This window comes from Neovison vison, chromosome 12, assembly GCF_020171115.1.
Source record: "Neovison vison isolate M4711 chromosome 12, ASM_NN_V1, whole genome shotgun sequence".
Classification (NCBI taxonomy): domain Eukaryota; kingdom Metazoa; phylum Chordata; class Mammalia; order Carnivora; family Mustelidae; genus Neogale; species Neogale vison.
Genome location: NC_058102.1, coordinates 52,057,645 through 52,081,547, shown reverse-complemented (window position 1 = coordinate 52,081,547; position 23,903 = coordinate 52,057,645). Strand labels below are relative to the sequence as shown.

General features: G+C 43.8%; 1 protein-coding gene and 1 pseudogene across 2 annotated transcripts in view; both read right to left on the bottom strand.

The window, feature by feature from the left end:
• Positions 1 to 4,441: 4,441 nt before the first annotated feature.
• The window catches only part of GNS (glucosamine (N-acetyl)-6-sulfatase), a 58,554-nt gene continuing 39,092 nt past the window's right edge, over positions 4,442 to 23,903 (bottom strand). The window contains exons 11-15 of one of the 2 annotated variants that reach the window (XR_006381407.1): positions 12,987 to 13,094; positions 11,940 to 12,050; positions 9,852 to 10,012; positions 6,976 to 7,104; positions 4,442 to 5,412 (exon numbers count right to left, since the gene is read on the bottom strand). Coding sequence is in view for 1 of the 2 variants with exons in the window: in XM_044228992.1 (XP_044084927.1) it covers positions 7,026 to 7,104; positions 9,852 to 10,012; positions 11,940 to 12,050; positions 12,987 to 13,094 (459 nt within the window). In the remaining variant the exon portion in view is untranslated. Of the gene's footprint in view, positions 7,105 to 9,851; positions 10,013 to 11,939; positions 12,051 to 12,986; positions 13,095 to 23,903 lie in introns of both variants that reach the window. The other variant, XM_044228992.1, reaches the window with a different exon arrangement.
• On the bottom strand, positions 8,443 to 8,593 carry LOC122892751 (annotated as a pseudogene).

Sequence of the window (23,903 nt, the reverse complement as noted above, 5' to 3'; positions counted from 1 at the left end):
CAGTCCTCTATTGCTGCATATTACTTCCAAATCAGCTTAAACACAGATTCTATTGCATGGTTTCTGTGGATTTAGAAATGGGAAAGCAGCTTATCTGGATGGTTCTGGCTTGGGTGGCTCTTTGGGAGATGGCGATTCGGGAGCGGCAGCTCTGGTTAGCACCCTAAGCCTTGACCGGGCTGGGCTGGAGGATCTGCTTCTGAGAGGGCTTGCTCTCCTGGCTGGCTGGCAAGGTGGGGTTGGTCATTTGCAGGAAGGCTCAGATCCTCACCCAGACCCAACCATAGGACTGCTGGCTTGTCTTAGTAACACGGCAGTAGGTTTCCTCCGGAGTCACCCGAAAGAGAAGAGAGAAGCGATCAGGTCTTCCGTGATCTAGCTTCGGAAGTCCCACGGATCCCAGTATCTTGGCTGCTGGGTTACCACAGCTGTTCTGGAAATACATGAGGTCTGAAGAGAGGAGCTGTTTTTGGCTTTTCCAACAGCCATGCTCTGGAGTGGGATAAGAAACCACTGCATGGTAGGGACACCCCCCTTTTTAGTCTGAAACTAGTTTCCCTGTGAATCCGGGTACTAGGGACAAGTCCTCCCACCCACTCCCTTTAAATGCAGTCCCTTAGTAGTTGCTTTATATAGATGCTCCTATGTTGGTGCATAGATACTACAGGAATGTTCAGAAACCTATCCTCTTGTTGGATTGACCCCTTTACCATTATGTAATGTCCTGCTTTTTCTTGTTCGTTTGTTTATATTTATTTATTTGACAGAGAGAGATCACAAGTAGGTAGAGAGGCAGGCAGAGAGAGGGGGAAGCAGGCTCCCTGCTGAGCAGAGAGCCCTATGTGGGGTTTGATCTCAGGACCCTGGGATCATGACCTGAGCCGAAGGCAGAGGCTTTAACCCACTGAGCCACGCAGGCACCCCTGGCCTTCCTGGCCTGTTTTATATATTAGCCTTTGTTTTAAAGTCCGATTTGTCTCTATATAGCTGCTGCCTTGATTTCTTCCTTTCCATGGAATATCGAAATTTTTTATCCACTTCAGCTGTGTGTATCCTTACAGCTGAAGTGAGTCCCTTGTCGGCAGCATGTGCATGGATCTTGTGTTTTTTGTGGTTGGAGAATTTAGGTCTTTTACTTTTTTTAAAGTGGGTTCCACGTTGGATGTGGGGGTTCAACATGGGGCTGAACTCATGACCCTGTGATCAAGACCTGAGCTGAGATCAAGAGTTGTGTGCTCAACCGAGTGAGCCACCCAGGTGTCCCAGGTTGCTTACATTGAAGCATTGATACATATGTACTTAACTGCCATTTTGACATTTAAAATTTATTATTTTCACTGCCATTTGTTATTTATTTTCTGGCTATTTTATAGCTCCCATTTCTTGATTTCCTTTGTGGTTTGGGGACTTTTCGGTATCTTCTACTGGCTTTTGTATGGTGGTTACTATGAGGCTTAGAGAAACTTCTGTTTCTACCAGTCTAAATGGATAATTTAAGTTTGAACACATTTTTACTATCCCCCCCTTAATGTTGTTGTTCTTTTTTTTTTTTTTTAAAGATTTTATTTATTTATTTGACAGAGAGAGATCACAAGTAGGCAGAGAGAGGGGCGGGGGAAGCAGGTTCCCCGCTGAGCAGAGAGCCCGATGCGGGACTCGATCCCAGGACCCTGGGATCATGAACCTGAGCTGAAGGCAGAGGCTTTAACCCACTGAGCCACCCAGGCGCCCCCCCCTTAATGTTCTTTAATGTCACATTTTACAACTTTTATCTTGTGTAGCCCTTATTATATTTCTGTCTTTTGATCTTATACTACCTTTGAGATTAACCCATGACCTTTAGTATATATATGTCTTTACTGGTTAGATTTAGATTTCCAAATATCTTGTGGCTAATTAGCACCCTTTTTGGCTTAAAAAAGTCCCTTTCACGTTTTTGTAAGGGCAATTTAGTGGTGATGAACTCCTTTAGCTTTTGCTTGTCTGGGAAACTCTTTTCTCCTTCAAATCTGAGTAACTTTGCTAGGTAAGAGTATTCTTGTTTGGAAGTTTTTTTCTTTACAATCTATATACTGTCCTAGATGTCAGAAATAGAGTAATTCCATTTCCTAACTAAGCTCACTGCCTGGTAGTGTAGGCGTGTGTATGGATAATGGAGGAGGGAAAAATCTTTCTTAGATCAGAGACAAACAGAGTTTAACAGAAAGATGGGCTTTGTGAGCTTGGATAAATTCAGCTGAAGGAAAAAAATCTATTCTGCAGAGGTCTTCTATCACAATAAATACTAATTACAAGTATTCTCTGAATCTCTCCATCCTATCAGCATCAGTCAGAGCTGCCGATTGAGAATATATTTAAGATTGTTGTAGAGGGGGAGAGAGAGTGTGCGCATCCATGAGCAAGGGCAGGGGCTGACAGGGAGGGAATGGATCTCACGCAGACTCCCTGTGTAGTGTGGAGCCTGATGCAGGGCTTGATCTCACAACGCTGAGACCGTGACCTGAGCTGAAATCCAAAGTCGGATGCTTAGCTGACTTGAGCCACCCAGGCTCCCTAGGTTAAGGGAGTATTTACGGATCTCAGTTCTCCTGGGTACAAGGTGGTCATGGAAGTTTCCTCTGAAAAACCCAGTATTAGAATAGTTTACTATCTCCTCTCTGACAGTCCAGGAGCAGGCTCCCATGTCCCACATCTAAATTTTTCTTCTGTGGGAATTCCTAGGCCATCCATGGAGGTTTCAGCACAGGGCTTCCAGCTTGGGGACTTGGAGTTCTCTGGTTGTCTGCTCTTCCCACAACACACTTCAGGGTAAGCACACGATCAGCCTTTCAGGCCCCTTGCTAGTACAGAAAGATGAAACAAAGACCAAGTTCTATAGGGGATTTGGTTCGACAGGGCAGTGTACAGTCTCAGAATAGGTCGGATAAGGCAGAAAAATGGATGGAGCACTGGGTTACCTCAGTGGGCAGACAGCATCCAACTCCGGATCGTGGAGTTGTGCGTTTGAGTCCCACGTTGGGTGGAGAGATTAAATGAAAAATCTTAAAAGATCGATCTGGTAGAGTCTATACTTGGCCTTACTTTGTCTATACAAAGAAATGTTCTTTTTTGTTGGGTTCACCTTACGATACTCTCAAGTTACTTTTTTGGAATTTAAGCATTAGGGAAATATATAGAAATATACTTCTGTTTGGACACTTTTTAAAAAGATTTTAAGTAATCTCTCTACCCAATGTGGGGCTTGAACTCATGACCCCAAGATCAAGAGCCACATGCTCTACCCACTGAATCAGCCAGGTGCCCCTCAATTAGTTAATTAATTAAAAGATTTATTTATTTGACAGATCACAAGTAGGCAGAGAGGCAGGTAGAGACAGAGAGAGGAGGAAGCAGGCTCCCCACTGAGCAGAGAGCCTGATGTGGGGCTTGATCCCGTGAGCCTGGGATCATGACCTGAGCTGAAGGCAGAGTCTTTAACCAACCTAGCCAAGCCACCCAGGCACCGCTAATTTTTCTTTCTTTCTTTTTTTTTTTAATATTTTATTTTACAGAGATCACAAGTAGTCAGAGAGGCAGGCGGGGTGGGGGGGAAGCAGGCTCCCTGCTGAGCAGAGAGCCCGATGCAGGGCTCGATCCCAGGACCCTGAGATCATGACCTGAGCCGAAGGCAGAGGCTTAACCACTGAGCCGCCCAGGTGCCCCAGGCACCGCTAATTTTTAAAGATTGTTTATTTGACACACAGAGATCACAAGTAGGCAGAGAGGCAGGCAGAGAGAGGAGGAAGCAGGCTCCCTGCTGAACAGAGAACCCGATGCGGGCCTTGATCCCAGGACCCTGAGCTGAAGGCAGAGGCTGAACCCACTGAGACACCCAGGCGCCCCTCAAATTGACAGTGATCTGGTTGTCCTCAAACATCTTGTTTTTCTACTTGGTTTTCACAATTTGTAAGATATGAGGCAACCTCTTAGGTCAGGGTTTGGCAAATCCTGGCCTGTTTGGTAAGTAAAATTTACCAAACATAACCATTCATACTAAGTACTGTGTTCCAACAGCAGAGGTAAGTAATTGTGATAGAGACATCCCTTGAAGAACAAGTCTGTCAGCCCCCATCTAAAGTCCTTTGTTTAGGGCACTACATCACATGAATGGACATCAAGGGAAAGCACCTTAGAAGTTAAGCTTACTTGTACCTAATATAAAGTCTGCCAGGAAAAGACTTTTCCTGCAAGTGGTAAATGCAAAAAGATTTATCATTTTTCTCCATGGTCCTCATTCAAGGCTATCAGTCAGCAAGAGAGCACGTACAGAAGAGCTTTCCAGGTGGAGACTACAGCACCCAAGGAGTAAAGGCCTGTTCTCCAGTCTTAGGTGAGTGACAAAAAGATGAACCAGCATCTTGTCAGAATGACTACTTGTGGACTAAAACAAAGGACACATTCCCACTAGAACAGAAATAAATTTTAATTTGTTGAAAAGTGCAGCAGTGAACAGGGTCTTTTGAAGGGCACTTTCTAAGTCAGGTGACTGAGATGACACAAAGCCAGGGCAGAGTAACTTTTAGGAACAGATGACACAAACACAGGAATTCACAGAGGTCATGGGACCTAAGTGGTCAAAGTAAAGAACCCAAATACTCCACCTAATTCATTGGTGGATCAATGGTGGAAATATCCTTTGCTTTACCTTAATAAGGACCCTGGAACAGTCTGTCTTTTCTTAAAGCACTAATCCTGAGACACCAAAAATAAATTTTAAGAATATTTCTCACACGCCAAGGTATAACTTCCATGGCTATGGTCAGTATTTTGTACAAACCCTTAGTATTGTGAATTAAAACACACTTTACAATAGTATTGTTGGTCAAATCCAAAGATGGTCAAAAGGGGTTCTCCACTGGATATTTGAGGGGAAGCTTTTAATAGGAAATCTTACAAGGCAAAAATCTCTGTTCATTCCTGTGGCCTTGGGTCACTCCTAATGGTTATACAATTTTCTCCTCTGAAGGGCACCAACCAGTCCAGACCTGGCCTTCGTAAAAGAGAAAATAATCAAAATCCAAATTCATACAGTTAGGAGAGAAAGAAGCCAAGCCTCTTGCAATGTGTTCCTTGTACATACATTCTGTAAAGTTCAGTGCATTTTGTAGTCTGCTAGGCTATGAACTTGAGATGATTTTAGTATAGATCCAGAATGAAGCCAGTCTAAGAAAAAGTCAGATTATAGGCCATTCCCAAGTTAGTAGGAAATGTACCAAATACAGGAGGCAGGAGGTACCACAGAGCGGGCATCCCATCCCCACCACCCAAACATGGTCCGCTGAGTGTTCAGAGCAGTGTGGCAAGGTTCCTGTGGGCAGCGGACTTGGGTCACTCTTATGACTTTACCTGCTCTCAGGAACCAGCATCAGAAAACTGAAAAATAGGACATCACAATATAAGACCTGGTAAGAGTTGGTTTCTTTTTATTCGGGAATAACTATGGTCAACTTTGACTAAGATAGAAGTTGACTGATTAATGTTAAGAATCAAAGTGTAGAATAAAGCTGATACCCATATGTAACATTGTAGTTTGCTTTTAATCACAAAATATTTAGAATATCTTCCCCTAAAACATTCACAGCAGAGGTGTTCATTTTACTTGCCAATTTCACCTCTGAATACCACCACAGTTACTGGGATTGCATGAGGTAAAGGAACAACCCAAAGGCTATTAACCCAACATGGCTCCAGATCTGGAGTTCTGATAGAGATGCTGCTTACAGCCATGTCTTACAAAGTGCTTAAAGCTCGACCTAAGACCTTAAATAAAGCTAAAATCACTATTGCCTGAGTTGAACAGGTTATAAACCACAGCCCTCTTCCTCCTCCCCCTGCTGTTCCAACCACAGATTAGCTTTCTTGTGAAGAAACCAGTAGAAACCAGATTGGTCTTGGAGCCCGGAAACCTACTAATGTAGGTGTTCTGTACAGTCAGGAAACCTCCCCAAGGTCTGGCTTGGACAGGGAACAGTGAATGACGCCCAAATTACGCGAGACTCCAAACCCTCAGGCAAACTTCTCTATAAGGGAAGAGAGTAGGGTGAAGCAAGCTGGAACTCCGCGTCACCTGTGCTGGAGGAACAGAATGTCCACAAAATGCGGAGTCAAAACCAAACCCAGGCTCCTGCCACACAGGCACTTATGCCGTCCCAGCTGCAGCCCGTCCACCCGTCAAGCTGTGAGCCCGGCCGCAGAGGCCCTCAAAGTGCAACCTTCACCAGCCCTTAGAAGTTCTTTCTCTCTGCTGAGATCCCTAAGCCACTTTGTTGTTCAGATCTCAGAGGGGTAATAATCAAGAGAAGAGACGTTCCCTCTTGTGGTTAGCATGTGGTGAGCAGCCTGGAAGGAGATGGAAGGAAATGGCTGTCACCTTTTAAGAACTACCTGGAATTAGCCTTTACCGAAAACTTAACTGTTCTCTTTCAGTGTAGCACCAGCCCAGAATGCGAAAGAAACGAAAACAAGAAAAAACCCAACAACAGAAAACAGTGCTTGGTTGACAGACAGGTTTGGAATTTGTGACCTTAACACATTGTGATGTGGATATTATAAACAATGTATTTCCACTAATCTGACAACGGTGGTACTTCTTGCTCTGATGGTTACTCAAGGCGTGTGATGTTGGTATTTGTGAGAGTGAAGTGGTTGAGCTGTAAAATACACCCCCCCCAAAGTACCGCCATTTATCTGAATGGACTTACAAATTCAGACTCTGATCACTTGGGGAATCATCAGGAACTGGAACCCCAGGGAAGGGAGCATTGTGATTAGCTGAACGAGGAGTCAGGGCCAGCCATCCCTGACGGAGGGGCAGAGTTCACAGTTTAACACATTGCACAAGGTGGTCAGCTGACTGGGTTGCCTTTTCAGATGGGACCTAGAGCCAGTCCAGAAAGTCTTCAGGCGCGGTCTTGCGGACTAGCTACAGATACTTACTACAATCACTTCTTCAGACAGAGGCGTGCAGGGACCCAGTGCAGAGGTTGCTACAGAGGAGGTTTTGAAAACCTTCGAGTCCTGACACTGCCCTGATTGCTGAACATGAGACGAGGGTCAAACCTGTATCTGGGGAAGGGAGAAAAAGGATGTCACGTTAACCCGAGTTAGCCACTGAGTACTTTAGTCAGAATGTTCAGTGGAAAGGATGGCAGGAAGGAAGATCGAAGGACCCATTAAATCATTTCTAGAAAGGAATCCAGTAGCAAAGTCTGTAGTACAGAACAGAAGCACTGGATAATTAAGAGCATTTCCAGCACAAGGAAGCAAGCACAGAACAATGTAGTGAAAAGCAAAGAGGAGAAAAACAAGGTTATTCTTGAGAGGCATTAGGAGGCGGCAAGATTTGAGGTAGGTCCCCCCCCCTCTTTTTAGGGGCGGTTTGGAGGCATCCTGAGGGTTGAAAGCGGCCTAATGGCAGTCTAGCCCTTGCTGGAACCCTAGCAGCTGCTTCAAAGCCCTTCCATTCACCATTCAGACAGAAAGATAGGTAGCAGCACAGGTGTGCACATCAGACTCCAGTAGTTTCCAACTGGCTCATCATGAACTGAGGTAGGTCATTAACCTATGGCTACCACTAAAATAGTAAGGCAGTTCAATTCCTCTGAAATACCTACCATTCAGCTTTTACTCTTTTCCTTCACTGGTAAAAATTAAAGTAGATTAGCTGGAAAGACAATTTACATGTGTAGTCTAGACATAACACTGTATTTTACTTTTATCTGCAATTTTTTGGGATAAACTTAACCAGCATTACTTGAGAACAAGGGTGAGCCATACACTCTCTGTCCCAACGACTCAACGTTGTTGTATGTAAATGAATGAATGTGGCTATTTTCAAAGGGTGGTGGCTGGACTGGGCCTATAGGATTTAGTCTGCTGACCTCCATTTTCAGAGGATTCCACAGGCCTAGGTGTGTGGTGGGAAAGAATAAGGTACTGCTAAGGAATTTAAAAGCAACCAGGCGGGTGAAATAGCTGAGGCTAACATGAGGAAAGCCGGCATCTACAGTCTCGGTTATAAGCTTCGTAGCAAGACAATTTATTTAGAGTTTCATCAAACAAAGCTTGCCTGGGAGTCAGGAGGTCTTGCTCTGTCAGCTCTAATGGTGACGCTTGGGCAAATTTAGCCAAGGGCTCAGCGCGGCTGCTTGGACGTTCTATCTCCAGTCCTAACACTTCAGGTCTGATGCTCAGCCTCCATTTGAGATTCAATTAGAGGATGGGTTTAAGTTCCAAGAGTCATCCAGAGACTGCTCTAGACATCTCATTTCATTTTGATAAAACATTCTGAGCGAAGCAGCTGCCGGAAATCACAAAATCATCATGTGTCAACCAGAAGTCTTGTGTCTTGTACTTTAGAGAATGAATTTCCTACCTCAAGGAATGGGCCTGAGTGAGGCTGCATTTCACTCACCTGGAGAAAAGCTCCAAGCTGGGCAGTCAGAATGCTTGACTGATGACTGCATTAACAGGGTTACCCATGTAAAAGTTCAATTAGCAATAATTGCGCCTCGGATAAACCTCACTGGCTACGATACTGCCACTGCGCAAAGCTAGCCATATAAAAGAAGGCTTAAGTGATATAAAAAGACAATATTTATCGTAATTTTATATCGTTACCTAATTTGTTTGCTGGCCACCGTGTCTCTCTCTGGCTTTATATGCAGCATTTAGGAAAAGTGGGGTTTTTTGGGTTTCTTAAAGATTCTTTCTAGAGAACAGGAGCAGGGAGAAATGGAGGGGAGAGAATCTTAAGCAGATTCTTGTTAGCTGAGTTCAGAGCCTGATGCAGGGCTCAATTCCATGAGACTGAGATCATGACCTAAGCTGAAATGAAGAGTTGGATGCTGAAGAGAGCCATCCAGGTGCCCCTACATTTCTTTAATAAACTATCTATAATCCATTTTCTCTGCTCATCACATATATTACTAAGTTGTATATTATATTACAATATACAACATATTGTTGTATATTACAGTATACAACTTAGTAATATATGCTTATATATTACTGAAGACTGCTCACACAAAGCTAAATAATTGAGTTACTACTTCAGTTATTATTTTCCATCAGCTCAGGACATCAATCAAAATAACTAAATCCTTTTCTAGTGAAAATTCAACTTTAGAGTTCATAGTCTTCAAGCATAAAATGCCAAGTTTCTTGCTGTAGGCAGTTCAGATTCATGGTGTGCTAAGACTAAGACCCAGTGTCACTGGAGAGAAGTTACTTCAGAGTACTGAGTGAGAGGATGAGGGTTGGCTTAGTAGGCGATCAAAATCTTTTCTCCCTCCATATACTATGTGGTCTTATGCATTTCAACATTTTAGAGTCTATACTTTCTACTTCATTTTGTGTGTTTAGCACATTAAATTTACTGGCAAGCATTTAAGTTTCTCTAGTTGGGGTTTCTGAGAAGTGAAATGAAGGCTTATCCTCTTGAAAGTGCTAGGGAACAGGGCAGCACTCGGTCGGCTTACTTTAAAGAAACCCCACCTGTCACCAGTGCAATCAAGTTGGTACCATGACAAGAATCACACAAGGAAGGGGAGGGAGGAGAGTCCCATGTGGCAGTGAGCAGGGCTAGGCTTCCAGCTAAAGCAGCAACTGGCACCGGAGAGCAGAAGTTTGAAAGAGCTTACTTTCTGAGCACAGGAGGTGAATGCATGAAGATGCAGTATTCCTACTACAATGGAGAATAATGAGAGAAACAGCTCAGAGACAAAAGGACGCCTCAGGCTGCCTCTGGCTTCAAGAATGGCATGATTGCTATAGACAACTTGTCAAAGCCATCGAAGACAGTGGAAACTTACCCAGGGTCAAACACTCCTGGAGTGCGACAGGTTGGTCCAGTACAGGACTGTAACATCATTAGCCGGTAGTTCATCTTTCCTAAAAGCTCTGGGTCTATACTTTTAGCAATGTTCGTGATTTGGTCCGGATCTGCAGTTAGGTTGTACACTTCTACAAATACCTACAAGAAGGAAAAGATGGGGAAAGGTTAAGAGCAAGCATTATAGTTGAAGTACTCCCCGTGTGCGTGATTTCTAAACGGGAAGGGACGAGGTGGACAGTGCAGTCCCCAGGAGAACACCATCTGGTCTCAGAGCCTGAGGGTAAACGCAAGACCACAGAGCATGTTTCTTGGGTTAAGGGACTTCAGGTTCAAGGCCCACATGCTGGAAACAGGCCTTCAGGACACCCTGTGCTCTTCGGCAGAGACAGGAGGACAAATTTACTATCGTTCCTAATAAAAGCAGAGAAGAGAATGTAGGACCCTCAAATAGCAAGGTCTCAGAAAGTAGACTCAGTGCTAATATTGTTATAGAAGTGAGATTTGACATTTGAAGGTTTATTTTTGTGTTAGAATTGTTAAGACTCAAATGAGAATAAATATGAAAGTACTCTAGCCTGTGTTGTACAGATGCTATACTTTTGTGTTTTAAAAAGCCTGGGTGGCTCAGCTGGTTGAGCGACTGCCTTTGGCTCAGGTCCTGATCCTGGAGTCCCGGGATCGAGTCCCGCATCGGGCTACCTGCTTGGCAGGGAGTCTGCTTCTCCCTCTGACCCTCCCCCTTCTCATACTCTCTCTCTCAAAAAAATAAATAAAATCTTTAAAAAAAAATTAAGTAAAAAGCAGTTTTGGATGTCCGACACCAACTGGGAAAGGACACAATCCCATTATTTCTGACACTAGACAGATCTAATATCACTGTTATCTCCTCTCCCCCCAGCTCTGTACTTTATTCTCCAAGGGACAGGCTAGGAAAATGACAGTTAAACATTACAGGGAAGGAGGAACAAGAACCGATTCTGAACGATGCTCTTCTGCCTGCTGTCCAAAGTGCTTCTGACCCACAAACGAGTGGTGAGCAAGTCCATTTCCAAGAAACACAGTGAGTGTCGGCTCCACAGGGCAAGATGTGGGATGCCAGCTAGGCACGTGCTGATGAACAGTGTGAAAGCACGAAGGACCGCAGGGCGGGGGGTCTCCGTCCATAAATGGTCTCTGGGTGCTGAAAGCCACCTTCTCACAAGCATGGCGCCTCTGGTTTGGCTTTTGATTGCCCACTGCTCATCTACTTGAGCAGCTCTGGGCTAGGCTGTTGTGGGGACGAGAGTTTCGAACAAGCTGGTTGTTAGCCTTCTGGCAAATGTCCCAACTCCTTCTACCTCCACAGAAGTTGAGGTGTCTTACTGTGGCCCCAACCTAGCGGGGAAGCAAACAGAGCAGGCATGCAGCAATCTGAACAAGTGGCCGGTGCCTTTCAAGTGTGTGTGACTGGTGCGAGGGGTGCAGAAGAGCCCATCCAGAAAGGGCACAGCTAGAGAAACGCAGTATGGCTTCGTGGAATTCTGTTTTTTTGTTTTTGTTTTTTAAGATTAGAGAGAGACACAAAACAAACTGAGGGTTGCTGGGGGGTGGGGTTATGGACATTGGGGAGGGTATGTGCTATGGTGAGTGTTGTGAAGTATGTAAACCTGGCTATTCACAGACCTGTACCCTGGGGATAAAAATATGTTCATTAAAAAATAAATAAATAAATAAATAAATAAAGACTAGAGAAAGAGCGCAAGCACACGTGAGTTGGGGGAGGGCAGAGGAGGAGGGAGAGAAAGTTCCAAGCAGACTCTGTGCGGAGTGCGGGGCCTAGTCTCAGGACCCTGAGATCGCAACCTGGGCCAAAACAAGAGTCAAGACACTTAACTGACCGAGTCTCCCAGGCGCCCCTCTATTTTTTGAATGGAAGGAAGCCTCAGTATAAGTACAGATAAGAAACCTATCTTCCTTAGAAAACGGCCTTGGAATTGTTATTCTTCTGCTATCTCGACCAGCCAGCAGAGCATGGGCACTAGCACGCAAGGGGGTGGGGGAGACACTCTGTCTTCTGCCTTCTTACCTCCTGGTCATCGAACTCACAATACTGTAAATTCCAGTGCGCCGACAGGGTCCTCACACAGGCGTAGGTGTTATTGTAAGCATCTTCACAGACACAGTCTGGGAAACATTGCTGTAGGGATATTCAGAAAGTTAGATCAGGAGAGTTCTATAGGAACAAATACCGCCTGTCTACAGGGGCAACCCAGTTGGCTCAAGCCAGACCTACCACTGGATAGAAATTAGGGAACTTTCCACAGAGAAGTAAATCAAAGGTAGATGTGGGGCTTTGTTCTTTACTTGTGGCACACTTGATTAAGGATATTTGTGGTAGTTCTGCTTACAGACTCTTGCCATCACCGTGTGCTAATCTCATGACAAGAATGTGTTGCAGTGAGCAACTGGAAAATGGATGGGATAGATGCTAGGGAGATGAAATGAATCTCCTAGGAGTCACGTCTAAGGTCTGTTAGGAACTGTCATCTTAACAGGTTAGAGAAAAAGGCTCAAGTGAGCTTTGTGGAATCAGCTGCAGGTAATTTAATGTTTTCATGTTGTCCTTACCGACTTCCTTACACTTTGGTATTGGGCTTCTCTCTGGAGTTGACTTTCCTATTTTGCATCATCCAAAGTGAGGCCAACATTGCTCCCACCACCTTCATGACCAACCTGACTGTCACCAAGCAAGACACTTATGATGGCAGTTACATATAACTGTGGTGACCCCGTATCTCTTCTGAGGGCTGCTGCTAACCTCCCCCATAAACAATGGTACCACTATTGGGAAGGAGAGGAAAACAAGAAGGGGAATGAAAAAGAATATGGGTAGATACATGTGCTGGATAGGAAAAATGAAGAATTCAAGGTGCACATTCTGACAATAGGTCAGAAACATCATTTTCAGGATTACTAAATTTGTCTGGCCTACTAATTTCTAGTCAAGTGACAAAGTCAAGTGAAAGAGGACCAAGACTCAGATTAAGGGTTTTAATACTTGACACATCTAAGCCAATGCCTTGCTGTGCTACTGGTAAGAAAACTGTCTAAGCCAACTGAAGCTACTACTCACCGATACTCCAGGACTCAGCAAAGGACAGGTTGGGTCGGTGACATTACGGCCTTCTCCTTGATATTCCACCAAGACATCTGATCGCCAAGTCAGATTGCTGGCACCTTTCTGGAAGGAAGAGCAAAAGTGGTTTCTGTGAGGCGTACAGACTGTGATTAGGATCACAGAGTTCTATTCTACTAACGGGGAGCGGCGGGTCAAATCGATTGGACTATTCATTCAGTAGCTGCAGAGAATGGGAAAACCTGATGCAGATAAAGGCTTCTGTCATGTTTGGTATTTCAGAGCACTGACAGATGATAGAAAATGCTTTGAGCATTCATACCTCTGTGAAGCAGGATGGGAATGGAAACTATAACTCGTAAGAATTCTTCTAGGGACACCTGGCTGGGGCAGTTGGCCAAAAGTCCAACTCAGGTCTGATAGTGGGGTCGTGGGATCAAGCCCTGTATTGGGTTCGAGTTCAGCGTGGAGTCCACTTGGGTTCCTCTCCTTTGCTCTACCCGCCCCTGCCCCGACATGTGTTCCCTGTAAAATAAATAAAACATTAAAAAAATTCTTCTAAACCTATCTGATGAAGAAATTTATAGCCAAATACACACAAGGCTAAAAATTAAATATTAAAAATGGCTAGTGTGCTACGGACTATAACAGGTTCTAAGTTCTTGGTTGGAATGAAGATACCATACATACTGGAACTCACTTATTCTTCACTGAGCATTAGTGGAGTGAAAGGAAAGAAGCAACAGCATTTGAAACGGGAGAGTCTAAGACAGGAACACAAATGGTGAAAGGAATAAGGTTAAAGTAGTGAAAGGAAGTTTTGGATCAAAACGACAATATGAGCACAGTTTCCCGAAATCCAGCTTTTAGACAAGGAATGGAGAGAAAGGGTGGTCATTAGACAGAATAAAACCAAGGCTGTGCTTTAGAAAAATCATCCTAGTAGCAGAATCTAGAGATGGAGTAAAGAGATGCAGGATAGAGAGATCAGGTTAGAATGCGCTCCTAAAATGGTCTATAGGTTTACTAATCAAGAGTCGAGTCTGGCTTGCGGTGTTAAAAAGGAGATAGCAGGCCCAAAATGGAGTCACTTGTACTAAACTCCACATCAACAAACCAAGACTTAACACCTAAGCTAGTTGCAGCTGCAATCCTCCAGGAACGTAACTTCACCAGTCAACTTGGAATTACCTGGTTAGCACTAATGAGGTACTCTGCCCCACAGACCTTCCTGTTCCCCTCGGGAGGGTAACCTTAGCTGAAACAATGCATTCTTTGTTAATAATTTCTATATCCACCCCCTTTCCACCTTAATAAATTTCCCTTTTCTACAGCTCTACAGAGGCTACTACCTTCTATCGCAGATGAGCTGCTGCCTGATTCATGAATCACTGAATAGATTTTTACAGCAGATGGCAGTGCCAGGAGTTGAATCAAACCTCTGACAGCAGGCTGGGACAACGAGAACCCTGGGAATGATACTTGGCAAACCTATTTTTTTTTTTTTTTAAAGTAGGCTCCATGCTGGGCATAGACTTGAGGCTTGAACTCATAACCCTAGATCAAGACCCAAGCTGAGGGGCACCTGGGTGGCTCAGTGGGTTAAAGCCTCTGCCTTTGGTTTGGGTCGTGATCCCAGGGTCCTGGAATCGAGCCCCACATCGGGCTCTCTGCTCGACAGGGAGCCTGCTTCCCCTCTCTCTCTCTGCCTACTTGTGATCTCTGTCAAATATATAAATAAAATCTTTAAAAAAAAAAAGACCCGGGCGCCTGGGTGGCTCAGTGGGTTAAGCCGCTGCCTTCGGCAGGGAGCCTGCTTCCTCCTCTCTCTCTCTGCCTGCCTCTCTGCCTACTTGTGATTTCTCTCTGTCAAATAAATAAATAAAATCTTTGAAAAAAAAAAAAAAAAGACCCAAGCTGAGATCAAGAATCAGATGCTCAACCAAGGTGCACCTCTTACCTCCTCACAAACCCATTTTTGAGTTCATGGTCCTTTTACCATTTCTGAGATTCCAAGTTGTGATCCTAGTCTAATTGGCTTTCCAGTCCAGGACTTAGTCACCTTCAGATGGCAGAATGTTCCATTCAGAACCCAGTTCCCCAGCCCTTGGTTCAATTTGCATTTCCCAGTTATGTGGAACCTCTTTACAGTCCACAGTCCCTATTTGCTGGGATTTGCTGGTTTAGTCCATGTTGGGAATTGCTGGTGGTACACACAGCCTTCTCTTGGCCAGTCCCCAGTAAACCTTTCTTAGTTACTACTAGGATGTTAAGGCACATACTTTTTTTTTTTTTTAATTTGACAGAGATCACAAGTAGAGAGGCAGGCAGAGAGAGAGGAGGAAGCAGGCTTCCTGCCGAGCAGAGAAAGGCACATATTTCTTTGTCATCTTTTGTGTACATAAAAGCTATTGCTAATGAGGATTTTGGAAGCCAAAAAGCCACAAAAATTGGAGGACATGAGTATCTTACAGTGCCTGTCATCCCTAAGACAACTCTTATGATAGGAAACTGGTCATAGGATTGGTTACATGGACATTTGGTCATCCACCAACTTCAAGAAAATTTCTGTGCAACAAAGGTACACTGTAAAACACCAACCCCCAACCCAGTGGCACATCCTTTTTAGATACTTAAAATTGGCACTGAGAAATCCAAAGTCTTAGCTAATTAAGTCTAGTGTACTGGCACACTTGTATACTTTGTATCTAAAAACTATGGTTCCTGAAGTTAGAGGTATTTACGAAAGTGGCAAAATCTTACTAAAAACAGTCCAGAGTTAAAATGGGCCTTAATGGGGACAAGTAGACCAAATCCCTGAGTTAGGAAACACACTTGACCCTGACACACCTGGCACACAGCTCAGATAGCACCAGAACCTTCCCAAGTGACCTCTTGCTGTGCCACACACAGTGGGAGGCTTTGCCTGGCACTGCACAACCTCCCCCTCCCTGCCATGAATGCACCTGCGACGGGAGCAGCTCTGCACATGAGCGTTCCTGCAACAGCTGCAGCTGGACTTCGCAGTGAGCAGCACCGGAAGGCTGCCCTGCCCACAACTACTGCAGCCGCTGCACCAGAGAACTGCCCTGCACGCCGGGGAGTCCACACCAACCACAACCCAGCGAAGACACAGGAGGGTGTGCACACCCCACATGGACATCCCTGGGACACATGGCTTGGGTGACCTGAGGAATTGGCACTACTGGGTCCCCTAGGATGCCTTTGGCATAAAGCCACTTCTTTAATACAGGAGATGTAACCGATCTACTTAATACACAGAAACAAATATATTTAAACTGAGAGGAAAAATGAGACAGTATGTTCCAAAGAAAAGAGCCAAGGCAGGGCACCTGGGTGGCTCAGTGGGTTAAGGCCTCTGCCTTCAGCTCAGGTCATGATCCCAGGGTTTTGGGATCGAGCCCTACATCGGGCTCTCTGCTCCACAGGGAGCCTGCTCCCCTCACCCCCGCCTACTTGTGATCTCTCTCCCTGTAAAATAAATAAAATCTTTAAAAAAAAAAAAGAGCCAAGACAAAAACCTCAAAAACAAAAACAAAAAACGAAAACTGGAAGAAACGCACATGCAGGCTAAGAGCAACATGCTATTAAACAACCAACGGGTCAACAAAGAAGAGAAAAAAAAAAATACCCCGAAACAAATGCAAATGGAAGCACAACAGTTCAAAACGTAGAAGACAGAGCAAAAACAATTTTAAGGAAAGTTTAGGGGTGCTTAGGTGGTTCATTCAGGTACGTGTCTGCCTTTGGCTCAGGTCATGGTCCCCGGGTCATGGGATGGAGCCCTGCATCAGGCTCCTTGTTCAGCAGGGAGTCTACCTCCCCCACCCACTGCTTGCTCTCTCAAATAAATAAAATCTTCAAAAAAGGAAAAAAGAGGGAGGTTTATAGAGATACAAGTCCACCTCAAGAATCTAGAAAAATCTCAACCTTACACCTTTATAAGGAAACTAAAAAAGAACAAAACCCAAAGTTAGTAGACTAAAGCAAATAAAAAGATCAGAGCACAAATAAATGAAACTGAGACTAAAAAACAATAGAAAAGATCAGCGAAACTAAAAGCTGGTTCTTTGGGGCACCTGATGGCTCAACTGGTTAAGCGTCTGCCTTCTAGCTCGGGGTCCTGGACTGAATCCCTGAGTTGGGCTCCCTGCTGGGCAGGGAGTCTGCTTCCCCTCTCCCTGTGCTTGCCGCTCTGCCTACTTGTTCTTGCTTGCTCTCTATCAAGTAAATAAATAAAATCTTTAAAGAAAACCTGGTTATTCGGAAAGATAAAATTGATAAATGTTTGTCCAACTTACCAAGAAAAAAACAGGGACCAAATAAAATCAGAAGTGAGAGAAGTTACATGGAAAGGGACAACTTACAAGAAACAGGTAAATCCCGAGGAACATACAATTTTCCAAGACTGAATCAAGAAGCAGGAAATCTAAACAGACCTATTACTAGTAACAAAACTGAATCAGTAATCAAAAAACTCCCACCAGGGGCGCCTGGGTGGCTCAGTGGGTTAAGCCGCTGCCTTCGGCTCAGGTCATGATCTCAGGGTCCTGGGATCGAGTCCCGCATCAGGCTCTCTGCTCAGCAGGGAGCCTGCTTCCTCCTCTCTCTCTGCCTGCCTCTCTGCCTACTTGTAATCTCTGTCAAATAAATAAATAAAATCTTTAAAAAAAAAAAACAACAACATTGGGGAGGGTATGTGCTTTTGGGTAAATTGGAAGGGGTGGTGAACCATGAGAGACTATGGACTCCGAAAAACAATCTGAGGGGTTTGAAGTGGCGGAGGGGTGGGAGGTTGGGGTACCAGGTGGTGGGTATTATAGAGGGCACGGCTTGCATGGAGCACTGGGTGTGGTGAAAAAATAATGAATACTGTTTTTCTGAAAATAAATAAATTGGAAAAAAATATAAAAAACAAAAAACCCCCAAAAAAACAAACTCCCACCAAACAAAAGTGCAAGACCAGGCTTCACAGATGAATTCTAACAAAGAAGAATTAATATGTATCCCTCTCAAACTATTCCAAAAATCAAAGAGGAAGGAATGCTTCCAGATTTCTCATTCTAGAAGGCTGGCACTACCTGGATACCAAAACCAGACAAAGATACCACACACACAAATTGTAGGCCAATATCCTTAATCAGCCCAGATGCAAAAATCCTCAACAAAATGTCAGCACACTGAACTAAGCAATACATTAAAAAAGATCATTATGTCATGATCAAGTAAGATTTATTCCATGGATGCAAGGATACAAGTCAATCAATATATACCACATTAATAGAAAAATCAGGGGCACCTGGGTGGCTCAGTTGGTTAAGTGTCTGCTTCTGGCTCAGGTCATGATCTTGGTGTCCTAGGATCAAGTCCTGCATCGGGCTCCTTGCTCAGCAGGGAGTCTGGTCTCCCCTTCCCTCTGCCCCTCCCCGCCACTACTTATCCTCTCTCCCTAAATAAAATCTTAAAAAAAAAAAAAAAAATCAGATGGTCAGCTTAGCAGATGTGGAAAAAGCATTTGATGAGATTCAACATTCATTTATAATAAAAACAAAGTGGGTATTTAGGGAACATTCTTCAACATAATAAAGGCCACATATGACAAAACCACAGCTAACATCATAGTCAATGGTGATAAGCTGAAAGCTTTTCTCCTAAGACTAGGAACAAGACCAGGATGCCTACTTTTGCCACTTTATTCAACATAGGATTGGAAGTCCTAGTCACATCAGACAAGCACAAGAAATAAAAGGTGTCCAAATGAGAAGAGAAGTAAAACACTATTTGCAAGCAACAAGAAGAATCTATATATAGAAAACTCTATAAAGATTCCGCCAAGAAACTATTAGGATAAGAATTCAATAAAGTTGCCAGATACAAAATTAATATACATTAACTGTTGTCTTTCAATATACTAATAATCTACCATGAGAAAGAGAGAAAAAGAAAGCAATCACATGTACAGTTGCAGCAAAAAGAGTGATTTAACCAAGCAGGCGAAAGAACTGTACTCTGAAAACCGTTAAGACAAGGATGAAAGAGGGCGCCTGGGTGGCTCAGTGGGTTAAGCTGCTGCCTTCGGCTCAGGTCATGATCTCAGGGTCCTGGGATCGAGTCCCGCATCGGGCTCTCTGCTCAGCAGGGAGCCTGCTTCTTCCTCTCTCTCCGCCTGCCTCTCTGCCTACTTGTGATCTCTGTCAAATAAATAAATAAAATATTAAAAAAAAAAAAAAGACAAGGATGAAAGAAATAAAAGATGACACAAATAAATGGAAAGATACACCACACTCAAGAAACCGGAAGACTTAATATTGTTAAATGTCCATACTACTCAAAGGAATCCACGATTCAATGGTAGTCCCTACTGACACAAAAACACACACACAGGTCAATGGCACAGAATAGGGTCCAGAAACAAACCCATGCTTATACAGTCAATTAATATTTGACAAAGGAGGCAAGAACATACAATTGGGAAAAGATGGTCTTTTTTTTTTTTTTTAAGATTTTATTTATTTGATAGACAGGGATCACAAGTAGGCAGGGAAGTAGGCAGAGAGAGAGGAGGAAGCAGGGTCCCCGCTGAGCAGAGAGCCCGACATGGGGCTTGATCCCAGGACCCTGGGATCAAGACCTGAGTCGAAGGCAGAGGCTTTAACCCATTAGTCACCCAGGCGCCCGAAGATGGTCTTTTTTAAAGACTTACTTTAGAAAGAGAGCAGGGGAGGGACAGAGGGAGAGGGAAAGAGAAAATTCTCAAGCAGATGCCACACTGAGCTCAGAGCCTGATGTGGGGCCCAATCCCACAATCCTGAGACCACCACCTGAGCCAAAACCAAGAGTCAGACACTCAACCGACAATGCCACCCAGGTGCCCCAAATAGTCTCTTTAATAAATGGTCTAGGAGAAGTAGACGGCTACATGCCAAAGAATGAAACTGGAGTACTTTTTTTTATATCATACACAGAAATAAGCTCAAAATTGATCAAAGACTTAAACCAGAAGCATAAAACTCTTACAAGAAAACAGGAATATTTTTTTGGGCCTGTCTCCTCAGGCAAGGGCAACAAGGCAAAAATAAACAAGTGGGACCACTTGAAACTAAAAAGCTTTTGCACGGTGAAGGAAGCAACAAAATGAAAAGGCAACCTACTAAATGAGAGATGTTTGCAAATGATATACTGATAAAGGGTCAATGTCCAAAATAGACCTCACACAACTCAGTATTTTAAAAAGTCCAATTAAAGGGATGCCTGGATGGCTCAGTCGTTAAGCGCCTGCCTTCGGCTCAGGTCATGATTCCAGAGTCCTGGGATTGAGGCCCTCATCAGGCTCCCTGCTAGGCGGGAAGCCTGTCTCTCCCTCTCCCACTCTCCCTGCTGGTGTGTCTCTCAAAAAAAAAAAAAAAAAAAAAGTCCAATTAGAAAGTGGGTAAGGACCTAAGCAGACATTTCTGCAAAGATGACATATAGATGGCCAAGGCACATGAAAGATGCTCACATCACTCATCAGGAAATTCAAGTGAAAACCACAATGAGATCACCACACACTTACCAGAATGGCTAATGTTCAAAAGACAAGAAATAAGTGTTGGTGAGGATGTATAGAAAGTGGAATTTCCGTGCACTTTTGGTGGGAATGCAAAATGGTGCAGCCACTATGTTAAACAGTATGGAGGTTCCTCAAAAGTTAAAGACAGAACTACCCTACGATCTAGTAATCCCACTACAGGGTATTTATGTGAAGAAAATTAAAAGATCATTTGGAAAGATGTATGCGCCCCTATGCACACTGCAGTATTTACAAACACCAAGATACGAAAGCAACCTAAGTGTTCACTGACAGATGGATAAAGAGCCTGTGGTGTATATATACAATGGACTACTACTCAGCCATCAAGAAGAATGAAATCTTGCCATTTGAGACAACATGGATGGACTAAGAGGGTATTATCCTAAATGAAATAAATCAGTGAAGGACAAATACCATGACTTCACTTCCATGTAGAATCTAGAAAAACCAAATGAACAAAACAGAAGCAGACTCAGATACAGAGAACAATCTGGTGGTTGTCAGAGGGGAGGATCATGAGGGGGTGGGCAAAATAGGGGAAGGCGATAACAAGGTACAAACTACCAGTTATTAAATAAATAAGACACACAGATGCCGATGCCGCACAGATGCAATGTGCAACACAGGGAATACAGTTAATGACGCAGTAACTTTGTACGGTGATCGAGGGTAGCCAGATGAACTATGGTGATCACTGTGTATTGTATATAAATGTTGAACACTATGTTGTACACATGAAACTAATATAATATTGTACATCAACCATACTTCAATTAAAAAAAAGAAATGTATTTGAAAGTAAGGGTTCCTGAATTAAAATGGAAAGAATGGGATACCTATTTTAATTGGTATGCAGAGGTTTCCAAAAGGCTTCAATATTCCAAAATAGCCTCACTAGAAGATTCATTTCAAAAAGACCAAGGAGAAATTGAAGACACAGAGGCACCTAAAATAACAGACGATAGGACTGAATTGACTCCTCACTCCTCTCTGTCCTCCTTTATATGAGTACTCATGTTTTACTAATTTTTAAAAGGGTTTTATTTATTTGACACAGAGAGAACACAAGGAGGGGGAGCTGAACAGGGAGAAGCAGACTCCCTGGTAGGGCTTGATCCCAGGTCCCTAGGATCATGACCTGAGCCGAAGGCAGACGCTTAACCGACTGAGCCACCCAGGTGCCCCATGCCCCATGTTTTATTCATTCTGTCAAAATTGCCTTTCCACTCTGAAGAGACTTTTAAACTGTTATCTTTAATAATAAAATCACCTGATGCTGCAAGTGATCCTTCTCAGATTTCTTTCACTCCTTGGTTAAAGACCAAACTAAGGGCCATAGCTAAAGAATTTCCTAAACCTACGGAAGAGCCTTGAGTTTTCTGAAGAGTTTAGAATCCTTATGAGTGCCTATGACCCCAGGCTGCCAGATCTTTACCAGCTTGTACACATATTGGTAGAACCTCGTGAAGGCCAAAAATGGATTTGGGAAGCAGAATGGCATAATTCCAAGGATGAGAGTCAAGATCTTCAATTACCAACATAGTCCTCTTTTTTTTTTTTTTTAAAGATTTTATTTATTTATTTGACAGACAGATCACAAGTAGGCAGAGAGGCAGGCAGAGAGAGAGAGAGAGGAGGAAGCAGGCTCCCTGCTGAGCAGAGAGCCCGATGCGGGACTCGATCCCAGGACCCTGAGATCATGACCTGAGCCGAAGGCAGCGGCCTAACCCACTGAGCCACCCAGGCGCCCCCCCCAACATAGTCCTCTTACAGACCATGAAAATCTAGAAATAAATCAACTGATATTTTAAAAAGCAATACTGAGTCTTCCCTGCCTGCACAGATTGCTCTATTATCCAAACATGGAAATAAAAGATGAATCTGTGGCAGAATCTCAAGGCTGTTGGAAGTGTTCTTCCTATGGCACTCCAGATTCCATACGACCAAGCTGCCCTATTTGCAATGGATTATTTCCTGAGATTAGTGAGTTAATAAAAAGGCAGAACATAGGATGAGAGGCCACTGGCCTGACTGAACTTGTGACCACAGCCAAACACACTGAGAGGATTTGAACCAAAATCCTAAACAAAGGTCCGCCACACTAATGGCCTTACCCGGTCTCCCACATCATACCCTCCTTGAAGTCCATCATCAAATGGCTGGCCCAGGGTCCATTTTCTCATTTGTAATCAACTGGGGCACCTCAGAGAAACTGTCCTCAAAGGTCCTACACAAATTCCTCGATGCCCCCAAGGAAGAGCTCCCATATGGGCCATCTCCAAAATTAACAGGTTTCCAAGGCACCTTCCAGTAAAACTGCTATCAGTAGTACCCTAAACATCCAAGGGGAAAGTAAAATTAATCAAGTATTTTGCTAAATTCTAGTAGATACCAGAACTACACTTTCTACTTTAAACTGCACTCTTGAGGGGCGCCTGGGTGGCTCAGTGGGTTAAAGCCTCTGCCTTCAGCTCAGGTCGTGATCCCAGGGTCCTGGGATCGAGCCCCACATCGGGCTCTCTGCTCAGCAGTAAGCCTGCTTCCTCCTCTCTCTGCCTGCCTCTCTGTCTACTTGTGATCTCTCTCCCTCTCTCTGTCAAATAAATAAATAAAATCTTTAAAAAAAAAAAAAAAAAAAAAAAAAAAAAAAAATAAACTGCACTCTTGAGCACTGGGTGGCTTAGTTGGTTAAGCATGTCCAACTCTTGATTTTGGCTCAGGTTATGATCTCCGGGTCATGGGACTGAGCACCCCCATCAAACTGTGCTCAGCACAAAGTCTGCTTCAGATTCTCTCTCTCCCTCTGCCCCTCCTCTTGCTTGCATGCAATAAAAATAATTCTCTGCAATACATACAATCTTTAAAAAAAATAAAAAACCCACTCTCACAGGACAACAGATCCTTCAGAATGGAAAGAAGGTTTATATACCAGGGGTATCTAGTAAAGCTCTGACAGAATTTCTAGCTCGACCAATACAAATGACTACAGGGCATTTTACTAAAGCCGCCTTTTTTACTCTGTGATACAGCCCCAATTTATTAGGTAGAGATCTCCTTTCTAAATTAAAATAGCTAATATATTTTGCTTCTAATGTGACTTCACCTTAGAATTTCCTGACCAACCTGAATTTACATTTTGTTTTAAAGATTTTATTTATTTGACACACACAGAGAGAATGAGATCACAAGTAGGCAGAGAAGCAGGTGGAGAGAGAAGGGAAACAGGTTCCCCGCCCTACCTAACAGAGAGCCCAACACAGGGCTCGATCCCAGGACCCCAAAATCATGACTCGAGCCGAAGTTAAGATGCTTAGCCAACTGAG